Source organism: Mesoplodon densirostris, chromosome 2 (assembly GCF_025265405.1).
Source record: "Mesoplodon densirostris isolate mMesDen1 chromosome 2, mMesDen1 primary haplotype, whole genome shotgun sequence".
In the NCBI taxonomy this organism is placed as follows: domain Eukaryota; kingdom Metazoa; phylum Chordata; class Mammalia; order Artiodactyla; family Ziphiidae; genus Mesoplodon; species Mesoplodon densirostris.
Genome location: NC_082662.1, coordinates 12,451,390 through 12,476,404, shown reverse-complemented (window position 1 = coordinate 12,476,404; position 25,015 = coordinate 12,451,390). Strand labels below are relative to the sequence as shown.

Below are 25,015 nucleotides of genomic sequence, written 5' to 3'. Positions count from 1 at the left end.
AACTCAATCTGGAAAGTAAATGAGACAGGAATAGTGATTTATTTGCATGGGCTCATGTAAACTTTTGGCTGGAAAAACAAAATTGCTGGCAGACTGTACCCACAGGTATAATTAACCCTGTCCTCCATCTCTCCAGTGAAAAAGCTCTGCAGCCAAAGAATTGGTTAGGTTTTCCAAAAAAGGAAAAAAAAAATCCCCCAAACTTCTCACCAGACGTTATCAATAAAATGTCAGAAAAACTGAAGAAGAAGAAGAAGAAAAAATTCCCCAGAGGCTTTTCCAAAGCAGTCATAGGAGGAGGTAAACGGGCAATTTCTGGGCCAGCTCATTCCCAGGGGAGCCGTCCAGTCAGCCTCACGACCTGCTAGCTCCGTGACCTGGGGCAGGACAGGGTCTCGCTCATGAGAAAGCCTGTCTGACATTGCCAGCTGCTGCCAGGGGCCTTCCTTTGGGTCCTTGTGAAAGTTGGTGGCAAAACTTCAAGAGAGAGCATCAGACATATTCCCTACTCCTGGGCAGTTTCTCCTGTTTCACCCTGTTATGATCAGCCAGGTGCTTATTCATTTTTCATGCAACAAACATTCATCGGGCAGCCACTAAGTGCCAGGCCCCGTGCCAGTGCTGGAATATAAGAAGTTTGCAGAGGGCAGTGGACAGCTGTGGGTTCTGCTTTCCTGCTGAGGGTCCCCTTGCCCTTCTTGGAGGGAGTGTTCCTCCTTCCATTTGGTCTGGGTAGGACTGTCAGTCATGTGCCCTGCTCCTTCCTGTCCCACCTCCCCATGTGCATGTGGCCCAAGCTGGTCAATCAGAGATTTCACACATCGATTACAGAGGGAGAGGATCTTGCCTTCTTTTGGATCATGTAGGCTTGTTTGCCTGAGTTTGTCTTTTCTAACACACAAAGCCAGCCTTATGTAGAAAGCCAGACTCTGAGGGAAACAGAGGGGAGAAGTTGGTAGTGGGGAGGTGTTCTTATGACATTATTCAAGCTCCTGGATCTAGCCATACCTGAAGCTAGTGGCCCTTTAAATTTTCCAATAAGATGAGCTAATCAATGCTCCCCCTCAAGCTAATTTGTTTATTGTCACTTGAAGGAGTCCTGGCAAGTCAGGGTATAAACGACTTATAAAGAGAAAGAATTATTTCTATTATAAATAGAAAAAATTATAAATGGCTTATAAACATTTTCTATAAATAGAAAAAATTATAGTGGTTGCACTATATTTCCAAGTTAAAATTGAGGCAGGTTGAACAATGGCTACAAATAGTTTGCAGTTTTGCCATCCAGTCTATTTCCCCAACCTCTAGTCTGGGCTGGCCCCGTGACTAGCTTTAACCAACGGAATGGAGTGGAAGTGATGCTGCATGATCTCCAGGCAAGTTCTTACAGGCTGTGCAGCTTCTGCTCTGGCCCCCTGGGAACCCTGAGACCACCGTGCTGTGATGAAAAACCACATGCACAAAGGGGCGCACCAGTCCAGGCGTCCTGGCTGATGCCCTAGATGTGGGAAGGAGGCCAATGGAGACCGACCACCAGCCTGGCCAAGCCAGCGGCTTACTGAGGCCGCATGAGTGAGGCCAGGGGACACGAGCAAAGGAACCTTCCAGGTCAACCCATAGATTCTGGGGAATAATGAATTGCTGTTTGAAGCTGCTAAGTTTTGGGATGGCTTGTTACACAGTGATAAATACAGAATCTGAGTGTGGCTTCTCGCCCTTCTGCAACATTTTGCAGAGTCTGGTCCCAGGATGCCTGGGTTGGAACCTCCTGCCTCCTGAAGGTTTGGATTTCCGTGTCTGACAAGAACCCCAGGTAGGTCTGCTCCTCACAAACTCTGAGAATTGCTGCAGGAGCAGGCCCTGGCCCTTAAGGAAAGCGAGATATTATAGACTGCTTCTTTTACAGTAACTTTCAAGTCGTGTCTAAGTGGGGAGAAATTGACCTGGGCCCTTCCCAGGATGGCTTGAATCCACCTGTTCTGCTCGCATCCCTGCTTTAAACCTCTCTGGCTCTTTAACGAGTCTCTTGGCCCAGGCCTCCCTGACTTCAGGGCTCACGTCCTCCTGCTAGGAACGTGTTTTTGCATCACTGTTCCATCACTGAAGGTTGACCAAGTGATTACTGTGTGGGAGTTAGAAGTACCCGCTGAGAAGCTAACCAGAACTGGGTTTGAATCCTAACACTGCTCCTTGCACTGGGCAGCCTTGAACACATTACTGAACCTCTCTGAGATTCAGTTTCCTCATCTGCAAAGTGAGGGTGATAAAATCTATTTTGAAGATGGTGAAGATTAACGAGCTAATAAATGTCAAGTGCACAGGACATGGCCCAGCACACAGTAGGTGCTCAGTACCTTGTAGCTGTAGATGTTATTTGGGATAAAATGAGCAGTGGCCAAACCTGGCTGAATGTCTTGGGAGGAAGAGGTGGTTTCTTGGAAGTAGGAAAAAGGGACAGTCCTTGAGACACAGAGAACAAGAGGCAGTGGCAATCTCGCCAAGGTCCCTCTTGCTGCTGTAGCTCTGTGCTTCCCCGAGACCCCTCACCTTATCGTGCTGGGACAGGTCCTGGTCCACAAAAATTTCTCTGTAGGGCTCTGCCACAGGAATTTCCTCGGCCACTGATTTTTCGGACAGTTCCGCCGCGTTGGTCCACACTAACACACAAGATCAACAGAGAATGCAGAGGAGACTGTGAGTTTCCCCAAAGCCCTAAAGAATATTTTCAGATTCACCTTCCCATTCATGAGACTTATGCACTGAAAGCATTGCAGGAGGCCTGGAAAGGGTAAGAGCTGCCTCAGTTCTCTTCCCCAGCGTTAACTGCACTGAGGCCCTGTGCTGTGTCTCTTTCCAGACTTTTTTCTATGCCGCATAAGAGCTGAGGACCTTGGGCAAGTCATTTGCTCTCTCTAAGCCTTCGTTTCCACATACATAATTCAGGATCCCTGATAGTCTCTGCTATAAAGGGCTATCTGGAGATTAAATAGAATAATGATATAGAGCAGGGGTTGGCAAACTATGGCCCTGTGGCCAAATCTGGCCTTCTGCCTATTTTTGTAAATAAAGTTTTATTGCAGCATAGTCACAGTGATCATTTACATATTATTTATGGCTGCTTCCCAGCTACAAAGGCAGAGCTGAGTAGTTGCAGCAGAGACCATGTGACCCACAAATCCTAAAGTATTTACTATCTGGCTCTTTACAGGAAAAGTTTGCTGACCCCTCATGTAGAGCATTTAGCACTAAACGTTAGCTATATTTTTTTTATTGCAATCATATCTTTTCAAAAAACAAAAATGCATTTACATGACAGAGATTCTTATCCAGCTTACTTTTCAGCTAACAATATCAAAAACATCTTCCTATGTCAGTATTTGAGGCTGTACTGGGTTCTTTTCAAGGGTAGCATTGTGGTCCACTGTACAAGTGTGCCAAACGTGTTTAACTACGATCCACTTGAGAGACATTTAAGCTTTCCTAATTTTTTTCTTATTTACCCCAATATTACAAGGCCTGTTTATATGACTTTTGGGGAGTATGGCATTGTGTTTGGGGGCCCCACTCTGGATCACATCAGACATCTCGCAATTCACTCACATCAACACTGAATACATTTTTTTTTATTGGTGTAGAAACGTTTGTAAAGATTTCTATAATTCTACGTGTGAGATCACTTGGGCCCAAGCAGCGTATTTTAAATTTCCAAGTGACTATGGTTTCTGGACAGTCACTGCACATTCTTATCTTCTTGTGAAGTGAGAAACTGAACAAATTGTTTTCAGTGGTGATGAAACTTTAATGAGTATTAACATTAATGATGAATGAAGCACGCACTGTCATGTTTGTGGACATTCATCATTTATTCATTTTGCTTCTGCATTTTTTATTTATGCATTTTAGAGTCAAAGATTCCTGCCCCCGAGCCAGGTCTCAAACCTGTTTGTGGACCCCAGAACCTCTAGTGGACATAGCTGATGGCCTGTGGTGCCCGGAGAATGCTCAGCCTTGCGTGTTGAATGAGCAGCCGTGGCCACAGTGTTTCCTGGGGCGCGAGGAACAGAAGGGCCTGGAACTTCAGCAGCTGCCCATTTTCTCTCCTTCCACCTCCCCAACTAGGTCCATGATTAGAAAACTTTTATTTGAAGCTCACTGCCCCCATCTGACTCTCTTGGATCCTGAGCAGCTAAGTCCTAACTGACTACAGCAGCAGTGCCTGATAGACAAATAATGGGAGCTACAGAATGCAATTTTCAATTTTCTAGTAGTCACGTTAAAAAGGTAAAAAGAAGAGATGAATTTTTTAATGATCAATTTTATTTAACCCAATACATTAAAAAAATATCATTTCAACACGTAATCGACAAAAAATATGGAGATATTTTATATTCTTTTTCTTCGAGGCATGAAGCCTTTGAAATCTGGGGTTTATTTTACACTAATTGTGCACATCAATTTGGAAACTTAATTTTCAGGAGGAAGACTTGATCTGTTTTCAGATTCCTCAAGAAATCGGCTCCCACTGGAGGATGGTACTGCCTGGCCTGTGTCGCCAGGGAGGGCATCGGGGTCTGACCCTAACTGGGCCCCTGTCCAGTATCAGCTTAGAGCTCTGGCATCTGATGCCATCTCTAGGGGTGACTCCGGCTGCCTCTGCGACCCTGTCGTGGCTGCCTTGAGGGACGTTTCCCTGCAAGATGATGACCGGAGGGGGGACTTCATCAAACTTACAGAACAGGCTGATCGATGGGGTCCCTTTACTGGGGAAGGTGTGTTTACTCAAAGCCTTTGTGGGGCTAGAATTTGCTCTGAGACTCGCTTTCCTTACACCCAGGAAGGGAGGTGCTGGAGCAGTTACCCCTCACCCACCCCAAACTTCTTTACTGGCTACTGTTATTTATCAGAAAGAACCTAAGGGCCATGTATGAAGAAACTGGCTTAACTCTAGCTGCTGGATCCTTCGGAGGTCCCAGTGGGGAGAAGCCCCAGGGAGGGTCGGGAGGGCTGGGGCGGTGGGACGGCGGATATGGGGATGCAGGCACTTTAAGAATTTTCGTGCATGAGCTGTTGGCCAAATGGCAGGGGAGTTACTTTAATATTTTAACAACCCCCAGCTGTCCTGGTGCGCTCCAATAATCACCAGTCTGCAGCAGGGGCAGTATGTGTGCACCTTAACTGTGTCTTTCAGACATTGTAAGTTGTAAATAAAAGTTAAATAACAATCATGGTTAGGTAATAACTTAAATTTTAAATATTAAAATTTTAAATTATTAAAATTTAAAATTTAAATATTAAAATTTTAAATAATTTAATATTTACTGAATGTTCGCTGTGCACCAGGCGCTGTGCTCAGCACTTACACGCAGGATACGATTCCGTCTTCATAACAACCCCGTGAGATAGGCATTATTATTCCCATCTCCATTTTATATGTGAGAGATATGAGGCACAGAGACGTCAAGTCACCTGCTCAAGGACACACAGCTGGTAAGTGGTAGAGTCAAGGGATGAACCTAAGTTTGTTGAATTCAGAGCCTATGCTTTTAACCACTATGCAGTCATGTATTGAAGTGGGAAGATGTTTATGACATATTATTGAATTTTAAAAATCAGGTAGGGAAGTCCTTGGCAGTTCAGTGGTTAGGATTCTGTGCTTCCACTGCAGGGGGCACAGGTTCCATCCCTGGCTGGGGAACAAAGATCCTGCAAGCTGAGCGGCACGGCCAAAAAAAGAAAAAAAAAGAAGGTTACCTAGGTTAGGTTCATATGATCCCATTATTGGGAAAAAAAATATATATATATATATATATGAATCAAGATGCTATTTTAATAAATCACTCCACATATTTTCTTTTCTCAGTAATTCTTCCCCACCTCCCATGAGCTCTTGCCATTAAGATTTGGCCTTGGAGCTGACGTTTTATTGCCTTGTGGTAAAGGAAGGATGAGTATTAACTAGAACAGGATGATTTTTCCCCCAGGCAAAATGATGTTTTGATTTTTGACAATGTCTGGAGACATTTTTGAGTACCACAGTTAGGGGGGGTGGTGGTGGTGGTGTTGCTACTGGTATCTCTGCTGGGTAGGAGTCAGGGATGCTGCTAAACATTCTACAGTGGACAGGACAGATCCTACAACAAGGAGTTATGCGACCCACCTGTCACTGTGCCAAGATTGAGAAACCCTGACCTGATCTGAAGTCAATAAATCCTTGGCTTTGGGTTTTCAAATAGAATTTTTCAAGTCTAAAGCAAGGTGACAGTCTAACAGTAAACCAATTTAATTGGAAGAGCCCAGCTTTGCTAAGAGAGGAAAGAGCTTTCTCGGAACCCTTAAAAAGAGGTGTTTTCTGTCAAGAGACAGCATGGAGGACTGGAGCACAGAGTATTCTCTAAAGCGTGGAGTAGAGAGGCCCAGACAGAAAGGAACTCCCCATGACACGGGAAGGTGAAAGTCCTTTTCTGAGGATGGGGAGAGAGTCAGGGGAATGAGGGCAAACGTTTGGAAACATGAGACCTGGCTGAGAGGCTGAGGAGATAGAGCCCAGGTAGATGTGAGGGACTCTAAGCCATACGACTCATCCTTCATTTCTCCATGGGGGGATGCAAGTCCTTTAGAGAAGCCCCAAGTTCAACATGGCACTGGAGAAACCGGTGATTACAGTGGAAAAATTTAAATGGCGGAGTGAAAAAAAGAAAAGAAACAGCCCATGTGCCATGTATCCAAAGGACGCATTAAAAAACAACCCCAAAAACCCTGTATATATGTTCATAAAACAGAACATGATCCATACAACAAAATGAATGAATCTCAGAAATACTATGCTGAGTGAAAAAAGCCTTGCACAGAGGAACATGTACTACATGGTTCTGTGTACTTGAGATTCTAGAACAGGAATATCTAATCCCTGGCGGGAAAAGAGTTCAGAAGAGTGGGTGCCTCTGGGGCCTGGGGCTGGGAATTGACTGGGGAGGGACATGAGGGAACTTTGTGCGGTGATGGTAATGTTCTATATCTTGATAGGAGTTTGGGTTACATAGGTGTACACGACCGTCAAAACTCAATGAGCACACTCAAGATCTACACCTTTCATGGTGTGTTAGCCAGTCTCCAAGATGGCCCCACTGATTCTTGTCTCCTGGTATTCAGACCCTTGCATCATCCTCTCCAATACTGGATGGACTTTATATTAGTTAGCTGGGGCTGCCACAACAAAACACCACAGGAGGTCTTAACAAAAGAAATTCATTTTCTCACAGTTCTGGAGGCTGGAAGTCCAAGATCAAGGTGTGGGCAGGGTTAGGCCTCTCTCCTTGGCTTGCAGACGGCCACCTTCCTGCTGTGTCCTCACATGCCCTTTTCTCTGTGCACGTGCATCCCTGGCGTCTCTCTCTCTCTTCTTACAAGGACACCAGCCCTTGGATTAGGGCCCACGCAATCATCTCATTTGAACTTACTCATCTATTTCAATACACTATCTCCAAATATGGTCACATTCTGCGATATTGGGATTGAGGCCTCAGCATATGCATTTTGGGGGAATGCAATTCAGTCCGTAACAAAGCTCCTCTATGTAACCAAGGATATTGCAGAAATGACACAGTTTGATTCCTGAGCTTAGATCCTAGAAGACATTGCAGCTTCTGCCTCACTCTCTAGGACCACTTGTCTGGAGGAGCTGGCAGCTTGAGGATGCTCAAGCAACGTATGGAGAGGTGCACTTAGTGAAGAACTGAGGCCTCTTACCAAAAGCCATGGGAGTGACCCATCCTGGAGGTGGGTCCTGCAGCCCCAGACAAGCCTCCAGAGGACCACAGCCCAGCCACCACCATGACTCCCACCTCAGGGACAATCCTGAGCAAGAATCCCCCAGCGAAGCCATTCCCAACTTCCTGACTCAGAGAAACCATGAGATAATAAATGTTCACTGTTGTTTTAGGCCATTACATCCTGCAGTAATTTGTTATGCAACAATAAGTAGCAAAGACAGGTTTGGGCACCAGGAGTGGTGCAAAATTTAACAAAAACCCTACAATGTGGCGTGGTTTGGGATGGAACAGTGGGCAGAAGCTGGAGGATTTTGGCCAAGAGTCTTTGAGAAAGCCTGAATAGTCTTAGTAGAAGCCCGATGGCCTTTGAGGAGGCCGTGAGGGAAGGGTTCCAGGAAAGTGAGGAAAATGTTACTGGGGTTAAGGGATCCTTGTTAGGTGGTGGCAGAAAGTTTCCTAACACGTTGCCTGTGGTCATGAGGAAGGTAGAAAATGTGATGAGGCTGAGTGGTCAAGCTAAAGAGAGTCCCAGACAGAGTCTTGGAAGGTGCTGCCTGGTTACTTCTTGCTACTTATAGTGAAATGTGAGGGGGAGAGACAGTTAAATGAAGGGCTGTTAAACCAGGGCAGTGCTCTGGGCTTGAAAATTCCGTGCCTCTCCGCGTGGCAAATGAAATGTAAGAAACAGGTTCTGGGCAAAGATCAAATCAAGGGCGCTCTCAAGAAATCACAGTCTAGAGAAGAAGCTGAGGGTGTGGTTGTAAAATCCTTTGTTAAGAATACAGATCCAGGTCAGTGTCCAAGAAAACCCTTCGATCCAAGAACTGGGCTTCTAAGAAGCTTCTGTCCTTTGTCAGTCTTTGCAGAAGCCCGTGGTGGAAGGGCTTGTGACAAAAAAGTCTGTGGGCGTGGGTTTTGCTTAATAGGATGAACCCCAATAAGAAGCACTGCCAACTCAGACTGACAGAGACCCACAAAAGTCAAAGAAGCGTCTGGACCCCCAAGCTTCTACAGGCAGGAAGCAGGCTATAAAACTATGCAGCCACATCCATGGGACACCTTTCATAGGAAAGGGAGGACGACTCCGAAGGTGGAGCTCAGGGACCAGAGGCAGAGCCAAGAGCCCTGGAAAGTCATTTCTGGGCAAGAGTTGGACTGAAGCCCAGTCAAGGAACTGCCGGTATTTTCCCAGCTGGACTTCAGAACTGCTTTGGGCCAGGGGCTCCTGTGTGTTCCCTGGTTTTCTTCTTTTGGAACAAGAGGAGTGTATGGAGCAGTGACGCTATGCCTGTCCCACCAATATGTGCTGGGTGTGTGAGGGACAGACCCTTTGTTCAGAGGTCTTCAGATTTCTGGAAGTAGTACTTGATGAGCTGAACGTAACGTACTACACCCATGAGCCCCATCTGTACCTGGACTTGATTTAGACGAGATTCTGGAATTGGAGCCGAGGCTGTTACTGGGGTGAGATTTTGGGGGGCCTCCGGAGAGAGGAGGAGGAGTGTGAATCATTGAGGACCCGAGGGCAGGCTGTGGTAGCCGGCCTCCAAGATGACTGCTGATAATCCCCACCTCCTGGTGTTCAGGCCTGGGTGTAGTCTTCTCCCACACTGGAGGGTGAGGCCCTGGGTAACCAGCAGGATATTGCAGCAATGACAGAGAATGACTTCTGAGGCTTATTCACAAGAGATGTTGCCATTTCCATCTTACCCTCCAGGATCACTTGCCCAGGAGGAGCAGCCGCCGTGTCATGAGAACGCTCGAGCCACTCTCTAGGGAGGCCCATGTGGTGAGGAACCGGGGCATCCTGCTGACAGCCATGTGAGCAGCCGTGTTGGAAGTGGATCCTCTGGCCCAGGTCAAGCCTTCAGATGACTGCAGCCTTACGAGGGACCCTGAGCCACAGCCATCCTGCTAAGCTGCTGCCAAATTCCTGACCCCACAGAAACCGTATAGATGATAACACATGTTTGATTTTGCTTTAGGCTGCTACGTTTGGGGAGAATTCGTTATGCAATCATGATAACTGATACACATTCTGTGTTCATTTTACATGAAGGAGACAAAAAATGTTGAGTTCTAGTTAATGGTATATGTGCTGAAACATTTAGGGGGAGGACTACAGATGTGTGCTATTTATTTTGAAATGCATCCAAAAAATAAGATGGATTAATGCCGGACAAGAAGGATGGGTAGACAGAAATGTAATAAAGAGTACAGCAAAGTGTTAGCGGTAGAATTAGGAGGAGAGCTGTCTCTGTAAAATTCTTTTTGCTTTGCTGTATGTTTGAAAGTTTTCACATTAAAATGCTGGGCGGGGGGGCTTCCCTGGTGGCGCAGTGGTTGAGAGTCTGCCTGCCAATGCAGGGGACACGGGTTCGAACCCTGGTCTGGGAAGATCCCACATGCCGCGGAGCAGCTGGACCCGTGAGCCACAACTACTGAGCCTGCACGTCTGGAACTTGTGCTCCGCAACGAGAGAGGCCGCGATGGTGAGAGGCCCGCGCACCGCGATGAAGAGTGGCCCCTGCTCGCCGCAGCTGGAGAAAGCCCTCGCACAGAAGTGAAGACCCAACACAGCCATAAATAAAGAAATAAATTAAATTAAATTAAAAAAAAAATGCTGGGGGGAAATGGCTGAGTAATTTCTTAACTTGGGTGGTTGGTACATGAGCCTTCCTTAGATGATGATGATGATGATGTAAACTGCAGAGATACATTTCATTTGCTCCTTAGTCTGTTTATTTCAGTATAATAACTATTATTTGAATGGTTGAGGGAAGTGACTAGGTGAGTGGTCCTGAGTGAGACCAGGGAAGGGTGTGGAGGCATCGAGGTACCTGGGGACTCAGAGGGGTCTGGGGCTGGGACACAGAAAACAGAGAATGGGACCTTCACACCAGTGGCCACAGAAGAAACCTGGGAATCATGCCAGGGACTAAGTCGACCCAGCTACTCTGCCAGTAAGCCTGGCAAGGCCAAGAGGATGGTGACAGACAGGAAGTCTCCTCCCCAAATGCCATGAGGCCTTCTGGGGGGGAGGGGGGAGAAGGAAACCCTGATGGCTGTGTGTCCCCAAAGTGACCAGGCTGTGAGTGACAGTCACTGAGATAACCAGCCTTAAATTTGACTGAAAAGCGTTATTTTAGATTAGATTGAATACATAACCTCCGGAGAAGTAATTTTCTCCATAAGCCTCAGTCTCCTCTTACCTGTAAAATGGCAATAAAATATTTAAAAACCTCCTAAGGCAAGAGGGACTTCAGTTACCAATATGTCTGTACATCTGAGTTGAAGTATATAAATATAGATTCTGATACAGATTCATATATATTCATATATATGTACAAACACACACACACACACACACACACACACTCACCACAGAGGTACTGACGTGTGCAGATGGACAGAGCACAGTCTTGGAGGAGTTTGTACCAAAAAGTCAACAGGGAGGATTCTGGTGATAAGGGTGACAGCTTATCTTTTACTGTTTTCTAACTTTCTGCTTATCCCAATTTTTTCACATTTGATTATGTTCTACTTCAGAACCAAAGAACATAAGCAAAAGCCAGAGAAAGACAAATATCATACCATATTGCTTATATGTGGAATCTAAAAAAAGGTACAAATGAACTTATCTACAAAACAGAGATAGAGTTACAGATGTAGAAAATAAACTTATGGTTACCAGGAATAAGAGGGGGGAGGGATAAATCGGAAGAGAGGGATTGACATACACAATACTATACATAAAAGAGATAACTAAGAAGGACCTACTGGATAGCACAGGGAACTCTCCTCAATACTCTGTAATGGTCTATATGGGAAAAGAAGCTAAAAAAGAGTGGATACATGTATATGTTGAACAGATTCAGTGTGCTGCATACCTGAAACTAACACAACACTGTAAATCAACTGCACCTCAATAAAAATTTTTAAAAAAAGGGGAAAGCAGAAACTGAGACCCATCCTCCTAGCAAAAGCCCCTCCCCTAAGATGCCAAGGAAGCACCCATGAGTACCTTGCCTGATGATGGGAACGCTGTGGGCGGCTCTGTCCACCCCGAAGGAGAACATCTTCTCGCTGGCACTCACGTGCTGCCTGTGGGAGGCTGGTGGGACCATGGGGGGCTCGGGGGACCCCTGCGACCAGCTCCTCTGCACTGGCGCTGGCCAGATGCCCGGGTAGAAGGGGGTCTGTCGTGGTGAGGGTGACTGGTTCAGTTGCTGGGTGGCCCAAGGTGGCTGTGGCCTTGGCCAAGGTGCTGGGCCCCTCACCCATGGGAAGGAGACCTGCAGGGGCAGAAAAGAGGGTCAGGGGAGGTTACGAGCAGCTGGGGTGGTCTTCACCTTTCTGTCCCGGCGACATAATTGCTGCCCTAGATGTCGGCGTATAAGTCACTTCTCCCAAGAATCCCTCCCACACTCTCCCCAAATTTGGGATGGCGGTCCCCACCGTGGGTCACCTTGCACACTATCACACCACCATTTATTGGGTGCAGCCTTCGTGCCAGGCACCCAGTCAAGAGATTCACATGCATTACCTCATTTAATACCCCTGATGCTCTGTGATGAGCCCGAGGCTGAGCAAGACCTAGTGACTTTCCCAGGATCACAGATTTGGCAGTGAGCGTCTGAGCTGGTACAACGCCACCTCTGAGCTCTGAGAGGCTGACAGCTTTTTGTCTACCTTGCTCAGCACCGTATCCTCAGCTCCTAGAATAAACCCTTGGCACATACACAGTAGGTCCTTAAATATTGGTTGAAAGAATGAATGAACACATCTCCGAGATTCAAGCCCAGCTCTCCAGGACACACACATCCACACTGTGTGTCTCCCTGGCACTCCCATTCCACCTGTTCCCTGAAGCCGAGACCTCTGGGGTGGCAGGCACCCCAACTGGCTCGAACCCCAGCTGGATCATTAACCTGTGATCCTCAACATCTGCCACATCTGATTCTTGGCAGACGCTCCATAAATATCTATCGAGGGAACCTTTTTTCATCTGATCCAGCGGAAGATGTCTATCTACTTTCATTAGAGAGCACATCAAAATCCATGTAAACCGGGAGAAGCAAATGCTGAGATGTGCTGACACCTGGCTTTGTCTTGGTTAATGCTGTTGTGGCCATCCCTCCCCATGCCTAGTGGTTAAACCATGACATCGTGAATGCTACCATTTATTGTAATTACTCACCGATTTCTCGCGATAGCCCTGAAGGGGAGGAGCTCTCCTTATTCCTAGCTTACAAATGAGGCTTGGAGAGGTTAAGGACTTCACCAAGCTCAGGTGGTGGTGGAGAGGTTGGTGGGACTGGGGTTCTGGAAAGCTCTTTCCCTCTCGGTCTCTCTCTCCCTTCTCTGCCCCCCCCCCCAGTCTCTTGGCAGAAAAAAACACACTTTTCAAGGAAGAAGCTAAGTTCAAAGGTTTGCCGCCTGTGGCGGTCACGTTTCTCTTTCTGCAGAGTGCAGACACATAATGAGAAACAGGACAGAATGCTTCCGAAATAGGAGCACTGGCAGACAGAACTTCCTATAGCTCCAGCTGGATTGTATTCAAGAGGAAGGTTCTCCACTCACTCAGGTTCCCAAACCAGTCTTTTAGCTACAGTCTTTCCCAGCCAAGTCAAGAATCTGGTGAATTCCCCTGAAGACTTTTTTGGAGTCAGGGAGAACACTGTTCGGGAAAATCAAACTCCAATTGCCTGGCGACACCTGGCCCAGCATTTATGATGACACTGGCCCTGTTGAAACCTGTTTCAGGAACGGACTTGGCAGTGTTCCAGAACTCTGTTACCTTATGTGGAGATTCGAATTTCTCTCCACTGTGGGCACCTCGGTCTCCACCTAAGCTTTCTTCCTTTCTCTCCTTTCAGAAGCTGAGGTGTCCTGCTCCTGCCTTGCACTCACTTCTCCATCCATCCGATCCCTTCCCGTCCTCTCCTCTGGGGCTGTCTTGCCTCAATCATTCCTACAACCTTTCCTCATCGATTTAATAAAGATTTATCGAATGAAAGGGCTGAAGGTGGGAAGGGGGAAATTTGAGTATGGTTTACCCCCGCCTGATAGAAAACAAATCGAGAGACCACGGGTAGTGTGGAGGAATTCCCTTTTGTGCTGGGATGCTCAGGTAGATGTGCCTCACTGCCCACTAACTGCCAGGGTGCTGAAGGGAGTGCTCATATCTCATGCCTCAAGTGGTTCACTGCCGTAGTGGACAGGCCGCAACCCACCTGGCTCTTCTGGAAATTCCAGGAATCTCCCTCCCAATCTGTCAGCCCATTGCTGTGGGTGGGGCTAAGCAATCAACCAATCACACTCCCTGGACATACTGATTGGTTCAGTGGTGGGGCAAGTGATCCAATCAGATCCAAGGAGACCCAAGAAGATTTGGCTGGACACCAGGATCTGGAGTGACCTGGTGGGACTTCAGAATGCAGCCAGCATGAGGGAGTGGAGCCCAGACATGGAGAGAGGGAAGCTGTTTATTTATTTTTCAAATTGTGGTAAATAACCTGCAACATAAAATTTATCATCTTAGCCATTTTAAAGTATACAGTTCAGTGGTGTTAAGTATAGTCACATTTCTGTGAGATGGATCTCCGGAACTTTTTCGTCTTGCAAAACGTAAACTCTATTAACCATTAGACAACAACTCCCCATTCCCTCCGCCACCCAGCCTGTGGTGACCAACAATCTGTCTCTATGAATTGGACTACTCTAAGTACCAAGTACCTCAAATAAGTGAAATCACATGGTACCTGTCTTTTTGTGACTGGCGTATTTCACTTAGCATAATGCCTTCAAGGTTCATCCATGTTGTAACATGTCAGAATTTCCTTCTTTTATTTTATTATTTTTGTGTGTGTGTGGTAGGCGGGCCTCTCACTGCTGTGGCCTCTCTCGTTGTGGAGCACAGGCTCCGGACGCGCAGGCTCAGCGGCCATGGCTCACGGGCCCAGCCGCTCTGCGTCATGTGGGATCCTCCCGGACTGGGGCATGAACCCGTGTCCCCTGCATCGGCAGGCGGACTCTCAACCACTGCGCCACCAGGGAAGCCCTTCCTTCATTTTTAAGGCTAAATAATATTCCCCCATACAGTTTAGAGTGTATTTTGTTTATCCATTAAGCGTCATAGGCACTTGGGTGGTTTCTACCCCTTGGCTATTATAACTATGCTGCTGTGAACATGGTGGGGAAAATAAGGAAGCTGGTTTTGAGCACTGGCTGGGGTGCTACCCTGAAGTGCTCCATCCCTGAGGCTGGCTAGAGCTGGTTTCTGTTGCTTGCAGCACACAGAGCCCGAACGATAGGGCCCCTAGTGGGAAGGAGCCAAAGATGTATAAACGCAGCAGAGACTCCAAGCTCTTCGGGTATAAAAATTTAAAAATAAAGTTTTTTTTTTTTTCTCTGAAGCGTGTTGGTTGAGGGTAGCTTTAGTTGGATGGTTAAAGTTGGTTTTCTCTAGTTTCCTGGCTTGCTTTATCAAAGGGAAGGTCAAGGTTTTCTCAGAAATTGCTGCTGGTAACTACAACGAAACAGGCAGGGAGAAAAGCAAACATAAGAAGAAGACTCACATTAAAAGCCAGCTCTGGGCTGTACAGGAAGCATGGGGTCAAGGTCAGTTATCAACAAGTCTGTTTTTATTATTGATTTATTTTAGATTGAATTCTATTTATTTTTGTCTGTGTTGGGTTTTCGTTGCTATGTGCAGGCTTTCTTTAGTTGCGGCGAGTGGGGGGCTACTCTTGTTGTGGTGCGCAGGCTTCTCCTTGTGGTGGCTTCTCTTGTTTCAGAGTGTGGGCTCTAGGCGCATGGGCTGCAGTAGCTGGGGCACATGGGCTCAGCAGTTGTGGCACGTGGGCTCTAGAGCGCAGGCTCAGTAGTTGTGGCGCATGGGCTTAGTTCCTCCACGACATGTGGGATCTTCCCAGACCAGGGCTCGAACCTGTGTCCCCTGCACTGGCAGGTGGATTCTTATCCACTGTTTCACCAGGGAAGTCTTCAAGTCTGTTTTTAGAAACTTTAGTTTAAAAATACACGCTAATGCCTTTTCTCTTTCTTTGTGTCTGTTCTCTGACCATATGGTATGTTGCCATGGTTGGGTTTTTTGTTTTGTTTTTGAGGTAGCATATGTGATACTCCTGATTTCTTTTCCATACTACCTTTAAAACAGCAGGTTGGGGGTTCCCTGGTGGTTCAGTGGTTGAGAGTCCGCCTGCCGATGTAGGGAACATGGGTTCATGCCCCGGTCCGGGAAGATCACACATGCCGCAGAGCGGCTAGGCCCGTGAGACATGGCCGCTGAGCCTGCGCGTCTGGAGCCTGTGCTCCGCAACGGGAGAGGCCACAACAGTGAGAGGCCCGTGTACCGGAAAAAAAAAAAAAAAAAAAAGCAGGTTGTCAACCACCTGGATTAACCATGACCACATCCACGGCTGAATTTATATTAGCTTTAATAAACACAGGTCCATGATTTACTCAAGAGATCACTATCCATTTTTTTTCAAATTATCTATTTGTTCTTTGTGTTATTTCTCCAATATCTGCTTCTAACCCTGAGAAGAGTGTAAGTTGAATGGGACACCCTAAAAAAAATTCGAAGTAGTTTGCACATCGAGTGCCTACAGTACACATGAATTCTGCCAGGAAGCCCTGGAGCCTGCAGAGAAGGTGGAAACTTAGACCTTGCCCTTGGAGAGCTTGTTATGTGCTCTGCCATTTGTAAGTAATTGTGGACAATACAACGACTATGAGCCACTGTGTAGAGAAGCCACAGAGGTGCCACAGACTGTGCTGGGCACTTAATGCATGTGGTCTCATCTGATCTCCAGAATAATCTTGGAGGAGGCATTTTACCCCTCATTGTGTGGATTAAGAAACTGAAGCTCAGAGAGGTTAAATGACTTGCCCAACGTCTCACAGCCAGGAAGTGGTGACACAATTTGACTCCAATACCTGTGCTCTTAGGACTTCTAGGTTACTCGAAGTCATGATTTATTACCTGCTTTCCATACTCACAAACGGATCTTAGACGATTGGTTAGTGAATGATAGGATATTTTCCAAGTTAAAAAAAGGAAATGAACATTAGATGGTGTGAAAAAACACAAGACATCGCATGGGCTACTTAGAAATGGGATTTTCTAGGAACACTGACAACTGTCTTATGGAAGTGTTATTCATCTGGTACATGCCACGCCCTGGAAGCAGCTCACAGGACCCCAGCCTCCATCCGGGAAGACCTGTGGTATGTTCACTGCTGTACCAGAGGAGTCCTGGGCCCAGCTGGTACCCGCTCACGAGAACCGATTGTTAAATGTCCAAGAATTTTGCCAACTGGTTGATAAACACAGCCATTAATACGAATTAACTTACATAAGTTTACAATTAAATTATATCAGAAACAAAGGTTATACAAACTTAAAACTCACCCTTTCCTAATTATTTTACTCTATTTTATTATTACCTATGCTCTTGAGGTTATTTCACTCTACTATATGTTTCTGTTGGAAATGTTACATAGTAATGTGTTACCACACCTCTCTTTCCTTCTCTGTATTCAGGGATATGTCACTGGGAGCTTGAAATGGACCGTGGAGGGCATATTACACCATAGAAATCAGGAAATGTTATAAATGAGGGCTTGGTTTTTAAAAAGTTTTATAAATAGGTTTAATAATGGTGGTTCATGTAGAGCTTGATTTTGTTTGTTTGTTTGTTTTGTTGATTGCCTAGACTTAAGACGGTAATGGAGAAAATGTTAACAATGCAGATTATACAAAAGCATGTTGTGTCTTAGCCGTTATGTTATGAATAGAGCAAAAAATTGGGGAAACGTTCTTCCAGTATTTAAAAATTATTATCTGATGCAGCAACAAAGTCACTCATGTCACTGAGGAACATGTGAAGTTCTAACGTCTTTCTTTTTTCACTTGTATTATTCATAAATCCAAAATATCCAAAAATACCCACGAGTGCTCAGGTTGGGGACTCTCTCATTCGTCAACTGCAATGAGAAATTGGCTATGGATACAAGAGTTCACCTAAAGTCAATGAAAGCATGCTGTGAGACTCAGCTGGCTATATAGAATTTACAAGAAAGAGTACTGTATTTCTTGTTACATGGAAAGACTGTGCTACACATTCTTTATATCAGTAAACCTTATGCTGTGCATCCATGTACTTTACTTTTTCCAGAGAGCTGGTCATTAAATATTTACCAGCCCATTGCTGGCTGTGCTGGCACCCAGCAGAGTGCCTGCTACTCATGGTAGGTGTTCGCTGACTGAGCTGAACAGTTGGCAAATGGAGTGTAAATAAAAAGCACTTTGATTCTGGGGCTGGGATGGGGAAAACACATGCTAAGCCTGGCGCATCTTGTAACAGCAGAGAGTAAGGAAGTGCCCCAAACGAAAAGGTGGGGAGATGCTCAAGGACACAGCAAGCAATCTGAAAGAGCTCCCAGTGGCCAAGGCTGGAAGAATTTGAGCGATGAACAAGTTAATGAGTATTGGATTATAATTCAAAGTGTAAAATCAGTATACATGGATCCATACTGACATAGATACATTAGTGAGTAAATACATAAAGGAGGGAGAAGAGACCGGCTTCCTTACAGAAGAATTTAACATACATAGATGTGGAGCTTAATTGCCATGGTCTGGAAGGGCCTGCGGGGTAGGGGTGATGGTGGCGAGCAGGGACACTGAACGCAGCATGGAGGAGCCATGGACCTGGAAAGACAGAATGGAGACTAGAAAACATGGCCAGTAGATCTCAGAAGCCAGGAGAGGGTGCTACTTGGTGCCAGGACAAATGGCCTTTATCTCAACAGCTCCCGGGGTGTCACCGTAACTCAGAGACGGGTAATAATTCTATGTCCCCAAGAAAAGGGTAAATCATGTACGGGGTTTCAGTGTGAGAAATCAGGGTTATACATTTAGAACACAGAACCGCCAAGTTATACATTATTTTTAGGTTTTGGAACTTAAAAGAATTAAGTCCCTTTGAGCTGTTCAGAAAAGCCATTCGTTTGGGGTTTTCCCAGCTGTGTTAAAGGAGATCTGGCCCATCTAATTTTCCCATTTTCTTGTAAATCTTCAGTCTTACAGTTTTTCCTTTCCTTTCAAGTTCTAATCAGCTTCCTGGTCAGTCCATAAAATGGGAAATAGAATCTAATGAGAAAACAGCCGGATTTTTGCAAATAGCTTTTGCTACCCCTAGACTTGGCCTGCTTCAATTCGGTCTTGCCAGTTAGAGAGACAGAATGAATGAATGAATGATCATCAACTAAGTTCAGAGAAGGAGCAACGTGGTTCTGGTTTGGTAACAAAGGGTGTGGTCTGCCAGACGAAGCAGGACGCGGCCCGGTTCCTGGCCGGGTCCGGGTTCTGTCTCAGCAGGATGCTAAGGGTTCAGCCCGCGCTCCCGTCTCCACCTCCCCCGATGTCATCTGCATCGCCTGTAGACATCTGGTGACAACACAGCCTCAGGGGTCCTTGTGTGTGAGTTTTTGCTGCGGAGGCCGAGCCTGAGGCTGCCTGCTGCCCCGTGCCCTCCACTTCACTGGTCTCGGGAAATCGCCTTTGATATAAAACACCCAGCCTCAGGATTTCTCATCATATCATTAAGTCCCCACAGGACCTGTAAGAGCACAGGGTAGAGGAAATCCTACAAGGTCAGGTAGGAGATGACAAAGCTTGACAAGAAAGAGGTTTTGTTCTGAAGGGCACCACGCTCTCTGGTCATTCACTCAGTTGCCGGCTCCTCAACCCCCGGTACAGTAAAGCCACATCCTCCTCAAGAACGGGCCCTATTCAGAGGTCCCAGGAATGTGGAAATGCCACCCTTCTTAGGGATGGACAACTAAGGCCCTGACTCTGAGCTTCTCATCACACCTGTTCACCACAGGAGAGAAATGAGCAACTCTGCTTCCTTGGAGACTGGCCTGGGACTTTTCCAATGGAAAAGTGGATTATTCGTCATTTTCCTCCCCCCACATCCCTAGTGGCAAATCCCGTTAGGAAGGCTCCACTTAGGCAATAGGAATGCTTCCTAATGTCATGGACATCTTCTTTGTTTTTGCCTCCCCCGCATCCATTTCTTCCATCTTCTGGATGGGCACCTTAATTTTTTTGCAGGGAAGACACCCTTTCCCTGACAATCCTGAGTCCATAGAATTCTGACCCTTCCACCCCAGGGGTGAGACCATAACCCAGGCCTGGCCAATCAGAGCATTCCTGGCCCCTGGCCTCAGGGATTGGTTCAGGGGAAGCCACGTGATCCAAGCCAGTGTCAATGAAGATGCTGGCTCTTTCCCTGGAACTGCTACTTTGTAGGATGCTGGGGCTGCTGCTGGCCACTTTCCTACAGGTGAGGCAAGAGTCTGTCTGAGATTGGGAAGCTAACAGGGAAGAAAGAGTCAGATTCCTGACCATGATTTGGGCGCCTGGATCCAGCTGGGCCTAAGCTGCAGCTTTTGGCCTTTTCAGTTCCATGAGCTTTTTTTTTTTTTTGCCTAGGCTAGTTTTAGTTGGTTTTCTGACACTTGCAAAAATGAAATTTCCTGGACAGTATGCTTATTGAGACTTTAGCATAAGCATCACTATGTACTCAGAGTGAAAGTTGTTTTAAAGGTTATGACATGCTCAAATAAAACCCACCAGACTGTCATCATGCACCAAATTTACCTTTCCACTTATAAAAGTAAAGCAGCATCTCCAGAGAAGAATGATTTAAGACCAAGGAACTAATCATAAGACAAGTAGTAAAACGCTGCTTAGAGAAACTTTGATAGATAAATAGCTCTCTAGCTACAGCAGGCTTCAGACTACAAACCCCAAATTTCTGCTTCAAAAGTTACTCAGGGAAGACATTCCATAGTTTCATTTATTTCATTTTTTGGCCTCGCCGTGCACTTGTGGGATCTTAGTTACCTGACCAGGAATTGAACCCAGGCCCTCAGCAGTGAGAGCACTGAGTCCTAACCACTGGACCACCAGGGAATTCCCAACAGTCCACAGTTTTAAAAGAAAACTTTCCAGTTGAAGAAACAGGCAAAATTTGTAATATGCATCTGTTGTATATATAATAGGTTAATGTCTAGTATATTTATCAGATCCATGTCAATGTAATTATATTATTACTATATTTGCAAATGCATATATATGTGTATGTATATTTAGAACCACATATTTCCAGCTCTTTTTTAAAGAGCTATTGAAAAGACTGTTCAAAATTTAGTTTTCCAGCTTGTCTGTTTCTTCTTATTCCTCAGTAAACTTAAGCAATTAACCAGCACATTTCCTGGCACACAGTAAGGCTCAATCTGAGTGAGTTCTTTCTCCCCAGCTCCCCCCTCTATTTTAAGTTCTTCTTTTAGAAACCAAGTCAAATGAAAGAGGCAGGACAGCATAGTGTTACAAGCAGAGGCTGGTAAACGTTTTCTGTAGAGCCAGATAGTAAGCACTTCCAGCCCTGTGGGCCATAGGATCTGCCCATCTTACTCTGCCCTTGTAGCCCACAACACAGGCAATACTGAAATGAATGGGATGGCTGTGTTCCCAGGAAACTTTACAAAAACAGGCGATGGCCCGCACTTGGCCCTGGGCCATACCGTGCCGACCTCGGGTTAAGACCTTGGGATCCGGCGTCACACAGACTCTGGTCCGGCTCCCGGCTCTGCTCCTTCTCTGGGACCCTGATGAGTGTGTCATTTCTGTGCCTTGTCTGGAAGACATAGGGATACTAACAGCCATTTCTTAGTCTGTGAGAAGTGGGTGAGATAGTGCACGTGAAATGCTGAGAACACTTCCTGGTCCATAATAAATGAGCATAAAACATTAGCCATCAGGTGTGATCACCTTCGTCAAAAAAGAAGAAGAAAGGGGGCAATTGAATTTGTCCAGGAACAGCAGCAATATCCCTGGGAAAGAGTTAGTGGGTGGACTTCCCTGGGGGTACAGTGGTTACGAATCCGCCTGCCAATGCAGGGGACAGGGATTCGAGCCCTGGTCCAGGAAGATCCCACATGCTGCAGAGCAACGAAGCCCATGGGCCAAAACTACTGAGCCTGTGCTCTAGAGCCTGTGAGCCACAACCACTGAGCGTGCGTGCCACAACTACTGAAGCCCACACACCTAGAGCCCATGCTCCGCAACAAGAGAAGCCACCGCAATGAGAAACCCGCGCGCTGCAACGAAGGGTAGCCCCCGCTCGCCGCAACTAGAGAAAGCCCACGCGCATCAACGAAGACCCAACGCAGCCAAAAATAAATAAATAAAATAAATAAAATAATTAAAGAAAAAAAGTTAGTGGAGCCAGGGACCTCCCTGGCCGTCCAGTGGTTAAGACTCCACGCTTCCAAAGCAGGGGGTGCAGGTTTGATCCCCGGTGGAGGAACTAAGATCCTGCGTTAGTGCAGCCTAAAACTAAGTTAGTGGAGCCAAACAAGCGAGGAAGCCAGATAACTGAAAATGCATTTTCTTCTATTATCAGTGGCTTTCGTTTTTACCCACATAATGAATCATCCCCTGTCAGCGTGTGAAACTGCAGGCTGGACTGGGGATTGCAAGACCTTCCTTAACCGCTGGGCAGTGAAGGACCTGCCTGGGCTCTCACGGCCCCACGATGCTTCGTGCTATTAGGAAAAGCCTCCAAAAGACTCAGGAGAGCTGGCTTTTAATCCTGGCTCTGGATCTATAAGACTGATGCCTAACCTTGGGGAAGTCGCTGAAACTCTCTGAGCCTCAGTTTATGCCATGATAGGGGTGGTCCCAGGGACCTCTATAAAAACAACTGAAGGGGGAAAGGGGACCTGGGATTAATGAGTAGCTCCTTGGCAGACATTGGAAATTGAAGCTCAGAAAGGTAAAGTCAGTTGCAGCTGGCATTTCAACTTGGCTCCATCCAACTCCAAAGCCCTTGCTTTCTCGATTGTGTTCTGCAGAGCTTCCCCATTAAAGCAGCAAGGAATATTGGCCGACAAGGGCGCTCTTCTCACAAGACAGGACGTCATGACATTGCAGGGACAGAAGACAGTATCCAGGAGCCACGTGGGAGAGTCTGGCTGGACTGGGAACAGGGCAGAGCAGGCTACAGGGAAGGCCAGACACAGGCAGTCATGGGGATGGGGGCTGCCGCCAAGGAGCTGTCAACCCCCTCATGGAACAACTCGGCACGTCATTTGTGGCGCCTGGCTTCCTTTTTCATTCTGACCATTTCCATGAGTTTTGCCGTATTTCAGAACAGAGAAAGACATGATTGATACATACGGGTGATGTGGGTTTCCTTACTCAGTTGCCTTGTAAGAACGGCGCCACTGTGACTAGCACAGCTTGTTTCCAAACCTCCTTTCCCAGAGCTCAGAAAGCACGAGTAAAGGCAACAACACACAAAACCCACAACACGGCGGCACACCTGACTCTGGGACTTCAATTTCCCACGCCTGGTGCCAAGACTCTATGGGATTAATCAACGGTTGCTTCAGGGCATTGCAGATGGCCCTGCGGGTTATCGCCTGCACAGCTTCATTGGGCGCCATCCACATGGACTACGTTGTGAATGGTGACCCTGGAGTTGTGCAACATGGCAGCCCTAGGTAATACTTTGATGAGAGAGCTATAATTTACACAGTATGGTCCTGGGGGCTTCCCTGGTAGTGCAGTGGTTGAGAGTCCACCTGCCGATGCAGGGGACACGGGTTTGTGCCCCAGTCCCGGATGATCCCACATGCCGCGGAGTGGCTGGGCCTGTGAGCCATGGCAGCTGAGCCTGCATGTCCAGAGCCTGTGCTCTGCAACGGGAGAGGCCACAACAGTGAGAGGCCTTTGACCGCAAAAAAAAAAAAAAAAAAAGGATGGTCCTAGGCACAACCTGGCTGCCAATGCACTTCGTCAAACAAAAGTTTTTCTTCATATTTTTCCATCTTGTATGTTATTCTAAGGGTAATTTATCTGCAAATGTATTTATCTGCTAGCGGGGGCAGGTCTTGGGAGGTTTCCCTGTCCAAAAGGACACTTACAAAGGAGGCATCTTGGCTGCTCCATGCTGGTTTGCTTGACTCTAAAGCTGAGGGTTATCATGTGCTTATTAGGTGCCAGACGCTGGACTAAGCAATTTACGCACTTTGCCCACTTAATACCACAGTCACTCAAGGTGGTAGGAACTATTGTTACAGGAGTGGGGACCGAGGCTCTGAGAGGTAGAAGATTTGTGCACGTCCAGTATAAAAGCCGGTCAAGAGCAGGGCTGGGACGGCGCTGGAGTCAGCCTGACCTCAGGGCACGTGCTCTAACCACTGTGACATCTGCAAACACATCTGGATTCCTAACCGCCCCGCACCTCCCCCCCCCCCCCAATAAAATGCTGTCACACCCTCCTCTGTTGGTTAGGGTCACCACAAAACCTGAAATACATGCTTTCGTTTGGGAACTCTTTGTCGGGAGAAGAACAGTCCTCATCATACTTAATCTGTATGATATCAGGGCAGTCCTCCGTGGAAACTCCATCCAAGGAGGACACACAGCGCCCTCACCAGGGACCCCAAAATCAATTGGAAACAAGAATATGCCGGAAGCAAGACGGCCACAAATATTTTAGAAAAACTGGGCTTCAAAATATTTGATGAGAGATGCTCTTCAATACCTCTCCCTTTTTCCCCTCTTCCTTTCTCTTCTTTTAAACAGCCAGCAGGTTGGGGTCATCAGGAAGTGGAATTTGTAGGAAGGTGTCAGTCAGTCCACAGGCCGCCCTCACACGGATGCTGCAAAGGACCCCTCCATGAATATGAGCGTCATGGATGGAAGCTTCTCAAGCTGGGGATGCCCTGGCAGAGAGCGCTTTTGAGAAGATGGGGTTGGGGAGAGTCCTGCAAAGTGCCCTGGGCACAGGCCAGGGCAACACTTGTGCAGCTGCCTGCAGTCAAGCGAGGAATGAAGCAAGGTGCAAGTGTGTGTAGGAATAAGAATTGAAAAAAATCCGTGTATATTCGAGTGACCGTGAGAGTATGCTTTCCTCGGTGTGAAAACCAGTCAAGGCTACTGCTCCAGCTAGCATCAGACTAAATGGTTTTCTCCCCTCGTTTTTCCGCAAGTGGGGATAGTGTTTAATTTGCACTGACTAGCTGTGTGGCCCTGGGGAAATTACTTAACCTCTCTGAGTTTCGGATTCCTTGTCTGTAAAATGGGGATCACGGGAGAACCCATCTCATAGGTTGCTATGAGCGTGAAATAAGGGAGAGCA

General features: G+C 46.8%; 1 protein-coding gene across 1 annotated transcript in view; it reads right to left on the bottom strand.

Annotated features, from left to right (window-relative positions):
• LOC132502459 (forkhead-associated domain-containing protein 1-like) overlaps nucleotides 1–25,015 on the bottom strand; it is an 89,338-nt gene that overhangs the window by 42,380 nt on the left and 21,943 nt on the right. Inside the window, exons 3-4 of the mRNA XM_060118346.1 lie at nucleotides 11,794–12,064; nucleotides 2,548–2,657 (exon numbers count right to left, since the gene is read on the bottom strand). Coding sequence (XP_059974329.1) covers nucleotides 2,548–2,657; nucleotides 11,794–12,064 — 381 coding nt within the window. The remainder of the gene's footprint in view (nucleotides 1–2,547; nucleotides 2,658–11,793; nucleotides 12,065–25,015) is intronic.